This window comes from Typopeltis vanoorti, chromosome 5 (assembly GCF_054136105.1).
Source record: "Typopeltis vanoorti isolate ZY-2024b chromosome 5, IOZ_Tvanoo_1.0, whole genome shotgun sequence".
Classification (NCBI taxonomy): domain Eukaryota; kingdom Metazoa; phylum Arthropoda; class Arachnida; order Uropygi; family Thelyphonidae; genus Typopeltis; species Typopeltis vanoorti.
The window spans coordinates 95,679,695-95,700,714 of record NC_143553.1 but is presented as its reverse complement, the minus strand read 5'-3'; the positions used below and the strand labels follow the sequence as shown (position 1 = coordinate 95,700,714).

The window sequence follows — 21,020 nt, the reverse complement described above, 5'->3', positions numbered from 1 at the left end:
TGTTTGCATAAATCTTACCTGGAACACTAAGTAGAGAAATTCCTATGTAATTCTCACATTCAGCTGCTTTATTCCATCTTTTATATATAAGGAACTATGAGAGTGCTACTCCAATCATCTAGAATTCAACTGTCTGCCAGGTCCTCTGAATTATGCAGTGTGGCTATGCATCTACTCCATCTGCCTTTCCACATTTCAACTTCTTCTACCTCAAGTATTGATATGTACTTCTGTTCACATTCTTATTCAAAATTTTGTATTACTGTTCTGTCATTGCTCATTTGATTTAACTGTAAAGGGAATCAAAGATGATAAAGGTGACATGAAAATTGAAGATAAGGATATCCTAGATGCCTGGAGTCTTCCAAAGTAATTACTCCAGACATCTAGGAAATCCTTATCTTCAGTTTTCATTTTTCTCACCTTTATCATCTTTGATTCCCTTTACAGTACTCTTTTCTCCATTTCTAAGCATTTTTCAATAGCCTCCAAAACGTTTTGCCACCTTCCTGATATTTATCTTCTATATTCTTACCAGAGTCTTCCCATGACTTTTGTTTTTAGCTACTCTTATTACACATTGCTTAGCTCTCTTACATATTTCTCTGTATTCTTTTAGGGCATCTCCTGACTTACTTGCTAGGAACTTTTGGTATGCTTTCTAGAACTGCTTCTTTAACTTCTTGTGTCCATCATGGAGTTCTTATTTTTTCTATCCTTGCAGACCACTTCCCACATACCTCTACCAGCTGAATCAATCAATGTTTTCTTCAAAGACTGCCACTGAGATTTCAACGTCTGGTTCTTGGCAAAAGGAAATGGAGGTGGTTAGAGCATGTGTTGAGGAAAGAAGATAAAATAGTAGTAAAACACACTCTAGATTGGAACCCACATGGTAAAAGAAGATGGGGAAGGCCAAGAGAAACATGGAAAAGAACAATACTGAAAGAAATAGCAAATATTAATAAAAATTGGAACCAAATAAAAGAAGAAGCAAAAAACAGGTGAGTGGAAAATGGTGGTGGAAGACCTATACTCCCAGGTGGAGTGAAGAGGATTAAGTAAGTTATCATCTTGATTCCTTTTACAGTATTCCTTCCTCCATTTCTCAGCTTTTTCAATAGCCTCTAGAACATTTTGCCACCTTCCTGATATTTATTTATTTATTTTTATATACTTACCAGTCTTCCCATGACTTTTGTTTAGCTACTCTTATTACATATAGCTTTGCACTCTTACATTTTTCTTGGTATTCTTTTAAGACATCTGCTGACTTATTTGCCAGGAACTTTTGGTATGCTTTCTCCTATCTTTCTTATTTTTCAGACAACTTTGCAACATACCCTCCCTAGCTGAATTAATCAATGTTTTCTTCAGAGATTGTCAATGAGACTGCAACATTTGATTCTTGTTTTCAATCTGTTTCCTTTTTTCTTCAATAATGTTTGCACAGTCAAGTCTACAGTTTACCTGTAAAATCTGCTCAACTTTAATTCTGTTAGAAACTTTTTTACATACTCTTCAATGTGATATTCAGTTATATTCTACTTAAAACTAAATGATGATCCCTTTTAATTTCAAATCCTCTGTACACTCTTATATCCTGAAACCAGAATGAAGATATCACTATAAACAATGATGCAGTCAATGAGGCTTCTTATTTTTTGTGTCTTCTCTCTACATGAACTTGTGCACATCTTTATGTTGAAACATGGTGTTAGTAATGACTAGTCCATGTCATCAGAAGTCCAGCAAATACTTACCATTATTATCAGCTTTGTCCTTTTCTCGAAATCTTTCCAAAACATTCTTATATGACTGGTGGGATTAACTTCTTGCTTGGCAGCTCAGATCTCCAACAAGCACCACTTTTTCCATTTTCTTTATGTCAGCTGCCTGTCCTCATTGTCGATTTCCCTACTTTGAATTTTGCCCACATATCTGTACTCAAAACTGCCCTCCAATCAAGAGTTTATCTTCATGTTTGGCCTTGAATTATTTTATTGCTTCTCCTTCCTTTCTATGATTGCTATTGCCTGAATATATCATCCTATACTTATTATTATTATTCAGTAAGATTTCACCTGTTTCAGTCTTCTTTGTCTCAGCAATACCAATTATATCTAACACAGTACTTTTCCAATTCTTCTGCAAGTTCGATTTCCATTCAATTAATACTCCTTATAACTGATGGTTCCTACCTTCAGTTCTTCTGATGTTGGGTTTATTTTTCTTCCTCTAGTTGTTGAGTTGGAGTTTTGTCCAAGTAGCTGACTTTTCACTGTTTGCCCTGGTTCCCTGACGAAAATAGTGGAGGCCTTGTTTAACCGTGTGATGCTCCAGCCAGCATGAAATCTCATCGTGTTGCCATTATATGCATTTGTTGTTTAACACGTTCACTGCCATGCTACTTTGGCATAGTCTGTTCCCGTACGCTGAGCAATTTCACTTCTTCAAGGTCAGTACGGTACTCTCGTTACCGGCAGTCAGCGTCATACGAGTATACTCGTAGTTGGCTTGTGCAGAGCATATACCATCCATGAGAATACACAGTTTTGATGCTAGCTCCACACGCCAAGCATTTTCGCTTCTTCAAGGTCAGTAAGGTAATCTCGTTGCCGGCAGTAAGTGTCATACGAGTATACTCGTAGCTGGCTTGTGTAGCTGGTTTACCAACTACGAGTATACTCATAGTTGGTAGCGAACGTGTTAATAACAGAGATTACAATTTCATCGGTGAAGTCCCAAATTGCAAGCTCATCCTTGTTTGTTCAGTAACCAGTAGATACCTACAAATGGAACATACCACATGAAAGTGTGGAGTGGACATTAGGACTGAAGCCCTAATGCGATGTGGAGGTCTCCTTCCACTTGTTTGGCTTTGACCCTTCAACCTGATTCCAGGAAGAGTCCATATTAATATTTGCAAAGGAAGAGTAATGTATCTGGCATATTTTCTAGTGGACATCCAAAGTGTAGTCCTCATGTATTGAGTGGCAGTAGCAGTGGAACCAGATATAGTCCTTGTGCTCAGCGATTCTGATGTTGGATCTCCTGCCTATTTGCTCATAGCAGAACAGCTTACAAGTGAAAGGTATCTGCTAGACACTAGACAAGTCTAGGGACCATTGCTGGTGTATGGGGGGGAGGGGGAGAATACAGATGCCAATTTTTTTATATAGTCTATAAGTGGTCACAAGGTTGTATTTTGTTTGAGATTTTTGCTAGTTTTTCAGACATGCCTTGGTGATTCACATGGTGCAGTCTATGGTTTGGAAGGAGAAGGGATTATGGAGTTTTAATACTTTTTGGATTTGGTGGGAACTGTAGCCTAAACTAAGAATGTGGATGTGATCAAGTTCGGAAGTGAGGGCATTATTATTGGAACAAATCAACTTTGTATGTGAACCAAGGTTTTTATATCCCATACTGTTGGAAGGGGGGGGGGGGGAGTGCCTGTTGATGAAAATTGAGAATGCCAATGATCCATCAAGTTAGCATGTAATCAAGGTATTTAGAAATGGGAGATTGCTGTTGTTTTCTGTTTCTAAGGTGAACTGGATACTGAATCTTAGGATGTTGGTTGTTTAGCTATGTTAAAAGCATCCAAGCTATGTGTTATCAAACAGAGAACACATCGTCTCCATAGCATAGCCAAACAGTATGTCTATAAAGAGAAGAGTTCGGGACTTCTCTTCAAAGGTCTTTCATGAAGCAGTTAGCTAGGGAAGGAGGTGAAACCTGCCATGCTATGAACAAACAGGCAGAAGAGTCAACATCAAAATCCCAGGCAATGATGATATCAATGAGGAAATGAAGTATGATGGCAAGATATGACAGACCAACTACACTGAATGGGTAACGCTACATGGGATGAAGGGAAAGCACCAAAGGAGTGTGAACAAGATCAATTATAACTTTTCACAAAAAATAAATAAAAACTGCAAAAATTACAACACTATTGTCCCAGTAAGTCTGGAGAAAAATATTTATAATGATATGAACAGAAAGGATAAGGAAACTAATGAAAAAAATCTAGAAGAGTAAGCAGGATTCAGAGGAGACAGGAGTAGTACTGTGCACCAAATATTAATATTTGGTGAGATCAATTGTGGAGAAAATTATATATAAATATTCATGCCTGCATTGTTAACTTTTAGAAAGCATTCAACAGTAGATCAGAAAGTGGCATGGACTGTACTGGAATCTCAGGGAGTGGACAGGAATCTGATATACCTATTGCAGAATATAAATGATAATGCAGAGACTGTTGTGAGAAATTGTGGAAAAATAGGAAGATGGTTCAGGACAAATGAGAGGCATGGGACAAGATGATCTAACATCTCTAAGCATGTTCATTGTGCTTTTGGAAAGAACAATGGATGTCATAAAAGAGAGAATATAAGGGAGATTTCAGTTCAATGTATAAGAATCAAGGATTTAAGATTTACAGATGACAAAGCCATTACTGACGAAAACAAAAAAGATCTTGAAAGAATACTGCTGAAGTTAAGTGAAGAAGTAAAGAGATATGAGTTGATAATGAACACTAAAAACACTGAAACAATGATACTTAAAGAGAAGAGGAAGGAGATAGGATCTCAGATAACAAAAGCAACAATAAACCTAGAGACAATGGACAAGATACAGAGACAAAGCTGGAAATGTCATGCTCTCTATGGATGTGAGACATGGATAATGGTCAAAGACTCTGTGAAACAAATATTGGCATTTGAAAGAATGCGCTACACACAGGTTCAGCTAATTGGATGGATAGATGGATGGATGCAAAAAATAATAATAAATAAAGAACTCTACAGAAAACTAAACTGCAAAGAGAATAATAAAATAATAGAACATAATTAGAAGGAAACTTAAGCTTTTCTTTTTTTGGACATATCTGAAGAGTGGATGATAGCAAAAAATTCAAACACTTGACATTTAATGAAATGGACAGCATAAACAGAAGAAGACAACCAAGACGAGAGTCAGTAGATGTAAAGAAGTGGTATGAAAAGGGTGTGCAAGAGCTGAACCAACTGGCAATGCACAGAAGGGAATGGCAGAAAACAGTAAAAACCATATCTGACAGCAATGGACACAAGACCCATGGGCATTTAGTGATGATGAAACTAAAACTGCATGTTGAGGAGCAGCATAAAAGAGCTATGAGAATGATAGCCATGGTGATAAAAGTAAGGCAAGACTATGAAAAGAATTTAACTGAGCAGGCAATGTACTTTTGCAGAAAGGGAAAAATAACTATGGAAAAATAACCTTAGTGAATGTGGAGGGTAGGAAAGTCTTTCATGTTTCAGAAACAACAGAGCTGCTCAACTATCATTTCAGTTATGTGGCGGTGGACTAGTTGAAAGGATAGAGGCGAATCAGTTGGAGATAAAGCTGCTACAAGAATTATTGACTTCTGAGACTTAAATTAAACAGTCTACTTAGACACTGCGATTTCTCTTGTACTTTCTCATAGCACATGCCCATTCTCATATCCCATCCAATCCCACGTTTCTAGTCACAATGAGATTTCTTAATATCTTACACAACTACAATTCATCAACCACTTTTCTCACAATACTCTCTGTCATCATGCTAGTCAATGCATTAATCTCCATTCAGATGACTCACACTCTCAAAGTGATTACCCAGTAAATTAACCATTTCTTCCACGTCTAGTATCATTCCTGTTATCTGTGACCTCTTTCAAGCTTCTCCTTCTTCCTTTGCACGTTTTTCCCATTTCCATTGCGGGGTCCACGTGTTTGGCCTGTCGCTGAGGGGGGAGGGGGGGTGACATATTTTTTGACTGCAGAAAAATGTGTTCATGGGGCCAGTTTGTCTGCTTGCAGGATGAAAAACCCCAGATAAACTGGGAAAAACCCTACTGTCCACACCCAAGACCGGCTAACTTGGCTATATATCTGAGAAAGATCCTTAAGCTCCTCATGTCAGCAATGAGAATTGAATCCAGGACACTCTTTTCCCAAGCATATGGTTGCGAAGAACATAGCCACTTGGCTAACCACTTAATCTCAAAGAGTTCTTTCACTCTGTAGTGAATAAAAGGAAGAATGATTATGAAAAAATAGCTTGAAAGAGATTACAGATCTCTTTCAAAATTTTGCAAAGCTTTTGATAGATTGCCACACAACAAGTTGTAAAATAAACTGAAACAAATGGGATTGGATAACAGACTTCTGAGTCAGTGACTGGCTGTAAGATAGGTATCAGAAAGTTGTATATAGGGGTGCACAAGCATAGAGCCTTGCAGCATACTGCTACTCACCTGATTTCTGCATCCTCGTATATTACTTTATGGCATCTGTTCATCAGCCACCCTTGTATCTAGGTCTCCAGAAATACACTTACCCACTCGCCACAGGGGAAGAGATCCATTAGTAGATCACAGAGTGAAAGACCTCTTTGAGATTAAGGAAATCCCAAAGCTTGTTTGGCTAATTTCCTCTGAAAAATTAACTGAAATGAAATAGCCCTTAATTTATCCTTAATTTACTAATTTCAAGCATTCCTGGTGGCATTTAAAACATGTATAACTTTGAAGTCCATCTATGCACAAATAGTAATTTATATGTCTATTTTTAATGATGGCTGATGAAAAACCTAAATAAATATTATGCTGTCTCACCTTTGGTCTTGTATCTACTACATACATAAATTTTGATTTTGGACTAGTTTTCAAAATACAGTTGAGAAGCTGCTCATCTTCAACACATCGAGCACTGAATCCTGATAATGGTTGGCTGCAACGACAAACTGAGGCCTACAATAGAAAAAAAACTTAAACAATTGTTGTGAAGTTTCTTTTACTATACTATAGATCTATAACTCTAAAAAAAAAAAAAAAGACTTTCTAAAATTCAAATCATTACAGTAGTAAAATCACTGCCATAACAGTAAGAATATTTTAATATTAATATTAATGGTAAAGATGAATAACATTTTGGATATCACCAAATGATATGCCATGACAATGGGAATACTTTCATTTTTTTAATATTAAAACAAAAACCTATGTCTAGTGTTCTTCAGAGACATCATAATCAGAATGAATTGATACATCATCAAGAAAATAATACCAGTTACATTTTCTGAGTTAAGTAATAATTCAGAGCTTCATGTTGGAGGCTTAATGGATTTTTTTACAACACTCAAAAAGGATTAAAATAGAATTTAATACTTCCTATATTTCGTCCTAGTCACTAGGACATCTACGGGGATTACAAAAACAACTAATGTAACATGAACACAAATATCATACAATACTAAGCCCAACCACGTGGGTGACACTAAAGTCCTATCTAGGTGGAGCACCCTCTAAGGGCGGTTGTAGGTGGCCTGGAATAAGGTGGGACCTCTGGTAATGAGTGTTTCCCAAATTTTTGGAAGCTTAATGCAACCATATTTATTAAGATTTGGTTGGTTTCTGAGAACTGCTGCTGTTCTAAGAAAAGTCTCTCTTTCTTGAATTTGCTGTGGTGGAGTATGGTGGTTTTCTTCCAATCATACCCTGTGGGTGGTGTCCAAAACATGGTCAGCCAAGCCTGAATGACCATAGTTGTGTTTACAGATGTAAGATTTGTGTTCCTCCAGGCAGATGGATGCTGATCTGCCTGTCTGTCCAAAGTACACCAGCTTATAGGAACAGGGTACTTTGTTAACTCCAGGCAGAGAGAGAGGAGGGAGCTGATCTTTCATAGAACGGATAAGGGTAGCAAGTTTGCAGTGGGGCTTATATGCTGTGTGTAGGTTGTACTTTTTTAGAATCTTGGCTATTTTTTCGGATGTGCCACGGATGTAAGGTATGGTGATGGCATTTTTAAAATCTTGTTGACGAGAAGGACAGGGAATGGGGGAGGAACTGATTATTTTTTTGATACTGTGATCGGCTGCAGCCATTGGAGAGGAAAGTGCTGTCTATGTGGTTAAGCTCAGTAGTAAGGGCGGTTCCACTGGCAAAGATTGTGGGCTCTCTTGGTAAGAGTTTTAATAATGCCATCTGCCTGTGTGTGTGGGTTTTCTGTATACAGTGAAGGCAAGTGTATCATTAGGCAGGAGTGTAACTAAGGTGTCTAGGAAGGGTAAACAATTGTTCTTTTCCATAGTTAACTGGATTCTTGGATGTAAGCTATTGAGATGACTGAGGAAGGAGTGTAACATGTCTGGGCCATGAGGCCAAATAGAGAACACATCATCTACATATCTTAGCCAGATAGAAGGTTTGAGTGGGGCTGAGTCTATGGCTCATTTTTCGAAATCTTCCATATAGAAATTGGCAAGGGGGTGAGAGGGGGGAATCCATGGCAGTTCCCCTCTATCTTCTTGTAGATTTTGTTCTTCCAAGAAAAATACCCAGAGTTAATGGCAAAGGAAAAGAGATCTAAGATGTCAGATGGAAAAACGTTTTCTAAGAGAGGTGTCAGTTAGGGGCATATTGGTAAACAAAGAGGAGATATCAAAGCTTACCAATATGTCTGCATTATTCAAGGTTAAATTTTCTATGAGGGATTTAAAGTGGGTCGAGTTTTTTTATATAGGAAGTGGACCTTCCAGTGGGGGGGGGGGGGGGGGGTCAGAGAGTTGGCCAGCTGTTTAGACAGTCTGTAGCAAGGTGCATTGGTGGCATCTACTATAGGCCTGAGTGGGGAATTGGGTTTGTGGATTTTTGGTAAACCGTATATTCGGGAGGGACGGGAGCGGAAAGGTTTAAGTTTTTTCGTGATGTCAGGGGGCCAGGAAGATACTCTTTTAAGTAAGATTTTTAATTTCTTAACATGTTTTTGTGGGATTGGGTTCTAGCAGGATGTAGGTAGCACGATTGCGGAGGATAATATTCATTTTACGATTGTATTCACTGGTATTAAGAACGACTGTGGCATTTCCCTTATCCGCTCTGGTGATGACGATACTTTTTTCTTTCCATAGTTTCAGGAGAGCAGTGCGTTCGGCATACGATATCATGGAAGAAAATATGGTATACATGGTATAATGGAAGAAAACCACCATGCTCCACCACAGCAAATTCAAGAAAGAGAGACTTTTCTTAGAAGCAGCAGTTCTCAGAAACCAACCAAATCTTAATAAATATGGTTGCATTAAGCTTCCAAAAATTTGGGAAACACTCATTACCAGAGGTCCCACCTTATTCCAGGTCACCTACAACCACCCTTAGAGGGCGCTCCACCTAGATAGGACTTAGTATTGTATGATATTTGTGTTCATGTTACATTAGTTGTTTTTGTAATCCCGTAGATGTCCTAGTGACTTGGACGAAACATAGGAAGTATTAAATTCTATTTTAATCCTTTTTGAGTGTTGTAAAAAATCCATTAAGCCTCCAACATGATGTACTCACAGCACTTAAGCCTCTACACATGAATAATTCAGAGCAAAGAGCAGTAGAAATGTATACGGTATCTTTCTCACACATATACAATTAAATGCACTGAATTGGTTGCTCATAAATGGCTAATACTGCAGTATAAGTCCAATGCAATGCAAGATCAGATAAGTTCTTTCCAAATGTTATGCAAATCGCAACTAGTTTCTGTTCAGACTACTATGCCAGTAAACTATTTCGCTGAAATTATTAAAGTGAAGACCAAGGAAGTCATTTTCAAGATAAGGCAATGAAATCATTGACCAATCCATTTACCTGTTCTCGGAAGCAGGAGTAGAGGGACCTGACATCACTAAAGTATTCACTCTTCTGAAATTATGAAATTCAATTTCATAATTTCTCCCAAAGTAAAAGTAAGTATTGCCACAAGGAGTAAAACTGTATAGATAGTCAAATACGTCTGGAAAGTAGCAATAATACTGTCTATAAAAGATTGCAAAGAAGTCTGAAGTTTTTGAATCAGTTTAGGTTTATATGAGACTCTTATGTCAACTTCTTGTAGCAGACAATCAAAGGTCACACTTAAGAATAGTAAAGAGATAAAGTTATTGTATAAATCATAATTCTGTGGTGGAACTGATAGTTATTCTATGTATGATACTTTATAGGCAAGTTATGCAATATAGGCCATGTGGCCTGTTCCGGTCTCATGCCATCTCTTTCTTGGTCTTCCGATTCTTCTTTTTCCACTTATTTTGTATCTGTATAATATTTTTGGTAGTCTGCTGTTGTCCATTCGATTTAAATGTTCTAGCCATTTTTGTTTATACTGTCTTATGTAGTAATTAATTGGTTTGATTTTTAGTGATTGTAAGATTTCTTCATTTGTTTTGTGGTCCCACTTGGTATATCCAGCTGTTTTTCTGAGGAACTTCATTTCTGCCGTTTGAATTCGTTTTTCATCTTTCCTTTTCATGGTCCATGTTTCGCTTCCGTATAGTAGAGTTGGTTTTGACAAGACATTATATAGTCTGATTCTAGTGTGTTTTTGTACCAGGGATGGCTTAAATATACTATTTATTATGCCATTTACTTTGACAAAGTTTGATATTTTAGTGTCTATGTCTTTTTCTTCTTCGTATGATAGATCACATCCCAAGTATCTGAAAGTGTTTACTTGTTCTAGTATTGTATTATCTATCACTATTTTACTTCTTATTGGGTTTTCTCCTTTGAATGCCATTATTTTTGTTTTTTCTTTGGATATTGTCATATTATATTGCTTTGAGATATCATTTAATGATTTTAATGATCTCTGTAAGTCATCTTCTGATGTAGCTAATACTATTTGATCATCTGCAAATAGTAGTGTATCTATCTTCATTTGCGGGGTCATTTGTATACCAAATGGGTTATGCTGTTTCCAGATTGTTAATATTTCATTTATATATATATTGAAAAGCAGAGGTGAGAGGGTACATCCTTGTTGTACTCCTCTTGATATCTCTTTCCATTCTGAGGTGTGTTCTAATTTAACTGCTATTTTATTTCCTGTATATATTTCTTGAATAGATTGTAAAAGTTGGTTTGGTATGTTTAAATTGGTTAATATTTTAAACAATTTTTGTCGACTAATTTTGTCAAATGCTTTTTCATAATCAATAAATGCCACATGTGTTTCTTTTTGAAATTCTCTTCTCTTTTCTATTAATAATTTTAAAGTAAAAATTGGATCTATGCAGGATCGGCCTTTTCGGAAGCCATTTTGTTCTTCTAGTAATTTGTTTTCTACAATGCTTAGTTTCTCTTTTAATATTCCTGCATATATTTTATATCCTGTATTCAGCAGGCTAATTCCGCTATAATTATTGCAATTGTCTTTATTTCCTTTTTTATAGATTGGGATGACCAGTGCTTTTTTCCAAGAGTTTGGGGTTTTTCCGGACATCCAAACCATATTAAAAAATTTCAAAAGTCTTTCATTAAATTTTTCACCTGCATTTTTGTATAGTTCTATATTTATATTCTCTTCTCCTGGCGTTTTCCTATTATTCATCTTCTTTATTATATTTTTCAGTTCTAACATTGTGATATTTTCTATTAGGTCATTCTTTGTCTTATAAAATTTTAATTCATTGTTCTCATCTGTCCAGAGATTTTGGAAATAGGTCACCCATTTTTCTAAATCTATTGTTTGTATTTTTATCTTTTCTTTTATTTCTTTATTCATGTATTTTATTACTTTATAGGTTTTGGGTTGTGGCTTAAATAAATCCTTTTCTAGTTCTGTTACGAAATTGTTCCATCTTTCTCTATGTTTTTTCCTTACTTCTCGTTTTGCAATTGCACTATTTCTTTTATACTCTATTTCTGCTTCTATTGTTTTGGAATTTAGCCATTTCTGGTAACTGTCCTTTTTGGTTTTTATTATATTTTCTATTTCTTTGTTCCAGTCTCGTAGTCCTCTTTTTCTAATCCATTTGTGCTTTATTCCTAAGGTTTCTGTTGCTGCTTTTGTGAGAATTTGTTTCAAATTTTCCCATTCATCTTCTATGTCACTTGATTCGTGTGTGGTTTCTGTTTTTAAGTTTGTGCATTTTTGATATTGTAGTCTAACTTGAGGATCCTGTAATGAAGAAATTTTGTAGCTCGGCTGGTAAGAATTTTCAATTCTATGTGTTTTTAGCCACTTTGGTTTAAAACGAATTTTTGCTGATACCATATAATGATCAGAGTTTAATTCAAAGCCTCGATATGCTCTTACGTCTAAAATTAATTCCGCTAATTTAAAATTTGTGATAACGTAGTCAATTACTGATTTGTATCCTCTGGCTGACCAAGTATATTTATGTATTTCCTTGTGTTTAAACATTGAATTCATTATTCTCATATTATTATAAATGACAAAATCGTGCAATCTGCGACCATTTTGATTACATGTATCTTCGTCAAATTTACCTATGTTTGTTTTGTATTTTTTGTTTCCTATTCTGGCATTTAAATCTCCTGCTAGCAGTAAATAGTCAGTTTTGTTTGTTTTATCTATGGCATTCTGTAATTCTTTATAAAATATATTACTGTCTTCTTCTTTTCCCTCTTCTGGTGCATATGCACCAATTATTGTTATGTGGCCTCTTAATGTCTTGAGTCTAATTTCTATTAATCTTTCATTCAAATAGTTGTAATATACAATATTGTTCTTTAGGGATTTATGTACCATAATCATTATACCTGCTTTTGCTCTTTCTTCTTTTTTTACCCCACTTTAGATTTGTATATAGTTGTTTGTTTCTTTTTCTTTCTTCAAGTTCTTTTTAAATATCCAGTAAAACTGATTGTAGAGAAGTACATTTATATAAATCTTCATCTTTCCCTAAAATGAAAAGCTGCACTATTCTCTGTTTTTACATAAGTAGGGTAATAAATCCCAACTTTTACTGAGGAAAGTGAAAAGAAATGCATGACAATATAAAGCTGTTTGATTGATTGTCTATAAACTTTTAGTGATATATTGCATCTAGTTTTTAAATGATTAATATTTTTAGGATGTTGGTTGTTCTTTCCAATTTGGACGGTAAATTGGAATTTTTGATGCTGACCATTAAAAAAAAATGCATATCTTCCAAGTTGTATTGGTAAGCAATAAAAGCATCATTGTATAATACTAACATATGGATGACCTCAGAACAGCTTCTAATAAGACTTTGTTGATATTAACTCAAGACACCATACAAAAACAAGATAAATATGACAATTTACTTAGCAGCAGATATTTCACTGGATATTAAACCCATCCACAGAGCCCAAAAACACTTGTCACAGAACATGACACTAGAAGCAATTTGTGAAAACAAATTCAAATTGGAAAAAGAATTAAAATCCCACTGTAACTTATAAGTCTACAACCACTGGACTGAAAGCAGTCATTATAAATCAAAATATCTGCTTATAATAACTTCTGTATGGTATTGATGGAGTTGCTTAAAAGTCAGAGTAGATAACTGGCAGAAAGCCTCTACACAGACTTTTAAGGAATACCAAGGACTGACAAGGGCTTCTGATTTAATCCCCACATTCTTGTGGTATATCCCATTAGTAGGTATGTAATGAATAATGAAAGAGCAATGATCAGCTGGCAATTTGGAACATAGTCAACCAAATTATTATTATATGACACTTCCAGGGAGTCCAATGACTCATTGAGGGAGGGCTCCTGCTCTACAGTTATCCGTCTACACCACTCAATCCCACCAACTACAATGAAACGCAACTACACCAATGCCATCTACTGCTATCCATCACCACTAGTATTTTCACAGACAATCACAAACATCCATGCCGGGATTCAAACCTGCAACCTTCTGGCTAGAGAGTAGATACACTGACCACTCGGCCAACCAGGCTGGCATTATATTCTGTACTGGCTTAAACCAAAAGGCAATGATAGTACAGGATGAAAAGTAAACCAGCTGGGGCATCACCAGGTTAAACAAGGCTTGGCACCTGGTCATGTTATTATTATTATTATTTCACGCCTCCCAGGGAGTCCAAAGACTCACTGAGGGAGGACTCATCTACAACTCTCTCTCTCCACCACTCAATCCACCAACTGACCTCAAGAATATCAGCGCCATCTACTGCCAACAACCACCACTAGTATTTCCACAGACCATCACAAACATCCATGTCCACGGTGGGATTCGAACCCGTGGCCTTTTGGCTGCAGAGTGGATATGCTAACCACTCAGCCAGCCAGGCTGGCTAACTTGTTTAACATTGTTTATCACAGAACAAGTGTGAACAGCAAAAATCACTATAAACATAAGATGCAAAAACAACCAAGTGATATCCTGCAATGGCTTAAGCAAGATGAAAAGTAATACCAGTTGAGCATCACCAGGTTAAACAAGGTTCAGAACTTGACCATGTTTAATTTTATTCATCACAGAACAAGGGTGAACAGTAGAAAATAGCTACTGGAACAAACTCAAACTTAACATCAGCAAAATTCAAGAGGCACTATAAACCTAAGATATAATTAACAAGAAGAGGAACTTATAGAAGTATTAGAGAAGTTCCATGTCAACAAAATTGCTGTCATTGGAACAAAGAAGACACACACATACACGTGAAATTCTTCTAAAAATAACTACAAGACACTAAACTCAGGACAACTGATCAAGGAAAGGAAGGAGTAGCTTTAGTCTTCAACACTAAACATAATCTTCTTGAATCATAGGCAATATTAAGCAGAGTGATGTGGAAAAATATCAGAGAATTGGACAAGAGACTTATTTGTGCATAGGGTCCAACAGAAAGTTCTACTAAGGAAGAAGTGGAGGAATTTTTTGAGTGATCAGAGAATGCAGACAATATATGAAAAAAAGAAAAGTTGGTTGCTGGAGATCTAAACAGCAGAGTATGAAACAAATGCACATAAAAAAAAAAAAAAAAAAAAACTTGAGGAAAAGACAAAGCTAACATTGGTAAATACCTGCTGAATATTTGTTCAGGACATGGATTAGTCATCACTAATGCCATGTAATATACAGATGTATCCAAATATTAGATGGAGAGAAGGAAGCAGAAATAAGAAACATCTCATTGACTATGTTATTAAGAAATATAGTCAACATAAAGGTGGGTGAAATATTTCCTTTGCATCAATGCTATAAAACCCTTTAGGTAATAACTTAAATATTTATATTATATTCCCTCTTTTTCACTTTTCAACCAATTTTTGCAACCCACAAACCCTCAATTTACTATCACAGGGAGCATTCCATAGACCACTCACCTGTGGATCCTATATACTTTCTCATTCTACCAAGAAACCCAGATGACCAGACCTCAGCACAATAATCCAGATGTGGATATATCAAGGTGTTATAAAGAGTTATAACTTTCTTATCTCTGCTTGTTAGTGTGTTCTTCAATAACCACTTTGAAAATATGCTCTCTGAACTTTAACTCTCTATCTACCACCACTCAAACATCTCTAACTTCATCAATATCCTGGAGTACGTTTCCATCATTGCGGTACACAGCTTATAATCTTTTTATCTCAAAATGCATATCTTTTCATGCTTCCACATTAAACCAGCACCATTATCATTTGCTCATACTGCCAGAGCCTATTTAAGTCATCCTGCAAGCTCTCTATATCACTTTGATTAATTATTACTCTAATCAGCTTTGCATCATCAGCAAACAACACAATATTTTCCTATATTAATATCATTTAGGCACCAATTAAACAGCGATAGTACAAGCACAGAGCCTTGCAGCATACTGCTACTCACCTGGTTTTTGCTTCCTCATATATGAATTTATTGTATCTTTTCATCAGCCATCACTGTATCTAGGTTTCCAGAACTCGCTACAGGGAAGTTATCAGAAACAAATACCGAGTGAATTTTCAGACTCATTCTAAATGCGTCCAAAATATATTCTTTTCTTCACATTATTAACACTTTTCATTTATTTTAAAACATCATTTCATTCACTATCAAATTGTTCTATCACAGCAGCCTTCAATGAATGTAACAGAATAAAGTTTATTTTCAACTAGGAGAGAGAGTATCTTTGTGTCATTATTTTAATAAGTTAATTCCTTTGTACACTGTCTGACTCTGCAAAAAGTTACTTTGGATAAAGATATTCTCAGAGATATCCTTCATTGCTATTTCTGAAATATAAGTAATTCCAATCTATGACAATAGGCAGCACAATTTATCTCTCACTCTCTGTTATAAACTTAAGTCTATCATGTGTCTGGAGATTAATTGTAAAGTAAAATCAAGTAGTGCTTAAGGGACAAAGCTGTATAACTGAGAGGAGACCTCCACATAGCCTTTAAAGGAATGTGGAGAACCGACCAGGGCTTCTAAACTAATGTCCAATCCGCACCTTCTCGTGGTGCACCCTATTGGGTATCTACCTGGATACTGAATGAACGAGGATGGGTTGCCAATTTGGGATTTAGCCGACCAAATTGTATTCTTATTGGCTTAAACCAATATACAAATGATGGTACAACATGACAGAATTTCATGCCAACTGTGATGTCGCCTGGTTAAACAAGGCCCCTGTTGTTTTTGCCAGGGAACCAGGGCGAACAGTGAAAAGTCAGCTACTGAAACAAATCTGAAAGCACACACGAACTCAACATCAAAATAGTGAAAGATCGGTACTATCAACATAAGAAGCCTGAATGGCAAAGAAATGAAGCTAGCTGAGGAATTAGATAAGTACTAGATCGACATAATAGGGATGACTGAAACAAAAAATACAAAAACTGGTGAGATCTATCTGAGCAATAAATAACAATACAAGATGTTATATTCAGGCAATGACAATAATGGAAAAGAAGGAGTAGCCATAGTATTCAACACAAAATACGAGGCTAATCGTCTTGAATGGCAGGCAGTCTCAAGTAGAGTGATGTGGGCAAATATCGGAATGGGGAATTGGACAATGAGACTTATTTGTGCCTATGGTCCCACAGAAGGTTCTACTAAGGTAGAAGTGGAGGAATATTTTGATGCTTTAGAAAAAGCAACTGATACAATGAAAAAGGAAAAGTTGGTCCTTGTTGTAGATCTAAATAGCAGAGTAGAAAATGATTGTCAGACATACAAAAATATTTTGGGAAAATTTGGAGAAAAGAGCAAAGCTAATAATAATGGCATATACCTGTTGGATTTCTGCTCAGGAAATGGAGTGGTTATTACTAACACCATGTTCCAACATAAAAATGTTCACAATTCACATGGAGAGAAGAGGCAAGGAATAAGAAAAGTCTCATCGACTATGTTATTGTTGATAGTGACATTTTCTCCCTGTTGCAGGACACCAGAGTGTACAGAGGATTTGAAATTGGAAGTGATCACTATTTAGTCTTGAGCAGGATAAAATTGAATTTCATATTGAAAAGAATAACATGTAAGAAAGTTTTAAAGCGAATAAAAGTTGAGCAGCTCTCAGATGTGAACTGTAGACTAAAATACACAAAGATTATTGAAGAAAAAATGAAAGCGTTTGAGAACAAGAACCAAACACTGGAGATTCAAAATCAAGCCTTGAAGTAAACCCTGATTGATTCAGCCAGAGAGGCATGTGGTAAGGTTTGTGCAAGGATAGAAAAATTAGAACTCCATGGTGGACACAGGAAGTTAAAGAGGCAGTGAAGGAAAAGAAGAAAGCATATCAAAAGTTCCTGGCAAATAAGTCAGCTTATGCTCTTAGAGAATATAGAAACAAATGTAAGAAAGCTAAACACTGTGTAAAACTAGCTAAACAAAAGTCATGGGAGGACTTTGGCAAGAATATAGAAAATAAATATCAAAAAGATGGCAAAATATTTTGGAGGTTGTTGAAGAAGTTTGGAATGGAGGAAAGAGTGCTGTAAAAGGAATTAGAGATGATAAAGGTGACATGAAAACGGGAGAAAAAGATATCCTTGAAGTATGGAATAATTACTTTGAAAAACTGCTAAATGAAACAAGCAGTGATGACAGCACAGTGGTAAAAAACACTGACCAGGCATGCAGTCAGGAATACATATCCATACTTGAAGTAGAAAAAGCCATCAAAGGCTTGAAATGTGGAAAGGCAGCAGGAGTAGATGATATTCGACCAGAAATGCTGAAGTATGGTGGTATAAGAGTCTTACAGTGGCTGCACTGTATAGTTCAGAAAGCCTGGACAAAGGGATGAATTCCCAATGATTGGAGTAGAGCTCTCATAGTACCCATATATAAAAGAGGGAAATAAAACTGAATGTGAGAATTACAGAGGTATTTCCCTACGGAGTGTTCCTGGCAAGATCTATGCAAGTATACTTCAGAATCGGTTGAGAAGAATTGTGGAAGAAAAGCTGGGTGAAGAACGAGCTGGATTCAGGACAAATAGAAGTTCTCAGGATCAGATCTTCACTTTACGACAAATAGTCGAGAAAGCATGGGAATATAACAAATATCTGTATTTAAGTTTAGTCAATTTGGAAAAGGCATATGACAAGGTGCCAAGAGAGAAGCTATTCAATACGCTACAGTTATATGGTGTCAATGGGGCATTATATCAAGCAATTCTTAGTCTTTATTTGAATTGTAAATCAGCAGTTAGAATTGAAGGAAGTACAGGAAGATGGTTTAATGTTCAATCTGGTGTGAGACAAGGATGCACATTATCCCCTCTGTCATTCATTATCTATATGGATCACATTATGAAGGAAAGTGGTATTAAACCTGATATCAAAATTGGAGATGTTAATGTCAGCTCTTTGCTTTATGTAGACGATGTTATACTTCTAAATAAATCCGCTACAAGTTTGCAAGATTCCCTTACTAAATTGAATAACTGTTGTAATAGGTATGGTATGAAGGTCAGCAATAAAAAGACAAAGACAATGAAAATAGGTAGAATCGTTGAAAATGTCAACTGTTTTGTGAATGGAGAACTGTGGAACAAGTAAAACATTTCAGCTACTTAGGCACGGTTTTTACTGAAGATGGTAAATTAAATATGGAAATAGACAACAAAATCAACAAAGCTGTTATGGTTGGAAGTCAATTGAATAAATTCATATGGAATAAGAGAGAAATTAGTCAGAACACTAAATTAGCTGTATACAAGACAGTGTTCAAACCAGTTTTAACTTATGGATCTGAGAGCTGGGTCAGAAGTAAAACACTTGACCAAAGACTAGAGACCGCAGATATGAGAGTCCTGAGAAAGATTAGAGGCATTTACAGATGGCTTCAATGGCAATATTAATATCATATTAAAAATGAGAATATTAGGAAAGAACTTGGCATTGTCAGCATCCAGGAATCTGTTAGTAGAGCTAATCTCAGATGGTATGGTCGCTTGAACAGAATTGGCAAGAAAAGATTAGCAAAACAAGTTTTCTCTGCCAAGTTGGCAGGAAAACGACCCAGATATAGGTGGATTGATATGGTACAAAGTACTTTAGACGATAGAAATATAAGATCTGATAATGTTGGAGACTTGACAAATAACAGACTGATTTGGAGGAAAATTGTAGATAAGAAGTTATTAATGATGTAAATTTTTCATGTAGTACTTTCATATCCTGTACCCCCACCCCACCCCCTTGAGGGTAGAGATCAGGAATTTGATGATGATAAAATCAAGTATTTTCAAACAACATTTCATTTAACTTGTAACTTATGTCCATTCTTATAAAAATCTGGGATACCATTAAACAAACAAAAAAAAAAACTAAATACAAAATAAAACAAATTTATATTCGTTTTATCTTAGCATCGCTTTTAACATCGTAATTCACAACACGAATTAGCTTACATGATGAAAAGGATTTTTAATAGTGCTATTTAATAAACACAATTATCTTGAACAGACAAATCAGAGACTAGATAGTGTAAAAATTAGGGACCAGAAAATGTTAAAAAGGCCTGCTGAAGAAAGGCCTACTGTTGTAACATCAACTGAAAACAATCAAGGCATGCATTCAAGACAATTAGCTGAAGGAACTGGAATGGCTGTGTGCCAGAAAAGGCCTCGAACACCTTGTAGTAAAGTGCTGACATTTAGATTTCAAAAGACATTGAATTTTCACAAATCAACCCAACTAGCTTATACGAGGTGTGGCTATTAAATAATGAGACAAGGTGCGCTGTGAATCATGTACTCGTAGCAGTAGGATGCGCTTGCACCATGAATGACATTGAAGGTTCTAGAAGCATTTCAGATAAGTGCTGTCGCTCGTAGTTAGTCTGTAGGCAGTTATAAAAGAAACACATGTCGCTTTGCCAGAATAATGTCATCATGGAACAGCTGACAGCAGAGCCATACTTGCAGGAGAAGATCATCACATGTGATGAGACATGGATTTTCCAGTACAATCCAGAAACAAAGAGACAATCACCAGACTGGAAAACCCCCATGTCACTGAGAATGAAAAAAGAAAGAATGAGAAAGTCAAAACTGAAGGCAATGCTGATCGTTTTTTTTTTGTTTTGTTTTTTTTATATCGATGGTTTGGTAATGGTTGAATGGGTACCAGAGGGTCAGACAGTTAACCAACATTATTACTTTGAGGTTCTGGCCAAGCTGAGAGAACGAGTGAGGAAGAAGAGACCTGATCTGTGGAAGAACAATGCTTGGATTCTCCATCAGGACAATGCTCCAGCCCACAGTGCACTGTCTATAAAGCAGTAACTGGCTGATAAAAAGATGCCAGTGTTGGACATCCACCTTACTTTCTAATCTTTTCTAATCATCCACCTAATCTTTCCTAACTTTTTATTGTATTAAATTTTTTTTATTTTTTTTTTATTTATTTATTTATTATTTTTTTTTTTTTAGGAAAGTTATTGACCTTTTTAGTTATCTTACACCAGCTACTTAGGTGGCGCTTTTTGGAATTGTCAGTTAGTGTTTAATTTTTGTGCCTAATTGTACTGAAGATGCCTGTGACACACAGGCGAAAATTATACCGTTAAATAATATTTCTACGTGAGTTTTTCCGTTATTTATTATGTATAATCCACCTTACTCACTGGAGTTGTGCGACTTTTGCCTTTTTCCAAAGTTGAAATCTGCATTGAAGGGCACCCATTTTCAGTCAGTGGATGAGGTAAAGGAGAAAATGGCAGTGCTACTG

General features: G+C 36.0%; 1 protein-coding gene across 6 annotated transcripts in view; it reads right to left on the bottom strand.

Moving 5' to 3' along the window:
- Mtmr6 (Myotubularin related protein 6) overlaps positions 1–21,020 on the bottom strand; it is a 401,631-nt gene that overhangs the window by 234,840 nt on the left and 145,771 nt on the right. For all 6 annotated transcript variants that reach the window (XR_016548365.1, XR_016548364.1, XR_016548366.1 and 3 more), the window contains one exon: positions 6,659–6,793. Coding sequence is in view for 3 of the 6 variants with exons in the window: in XM_090393272.1 (XP_090249398.1) it covers positions 6,659–6,793 (135 nt within the window). In the remaining 3 variants the exon portion in view is untranslated. The remainder of the gene's footprint in view (positions 1–6,658; positions 6,794–21,020) is intronic.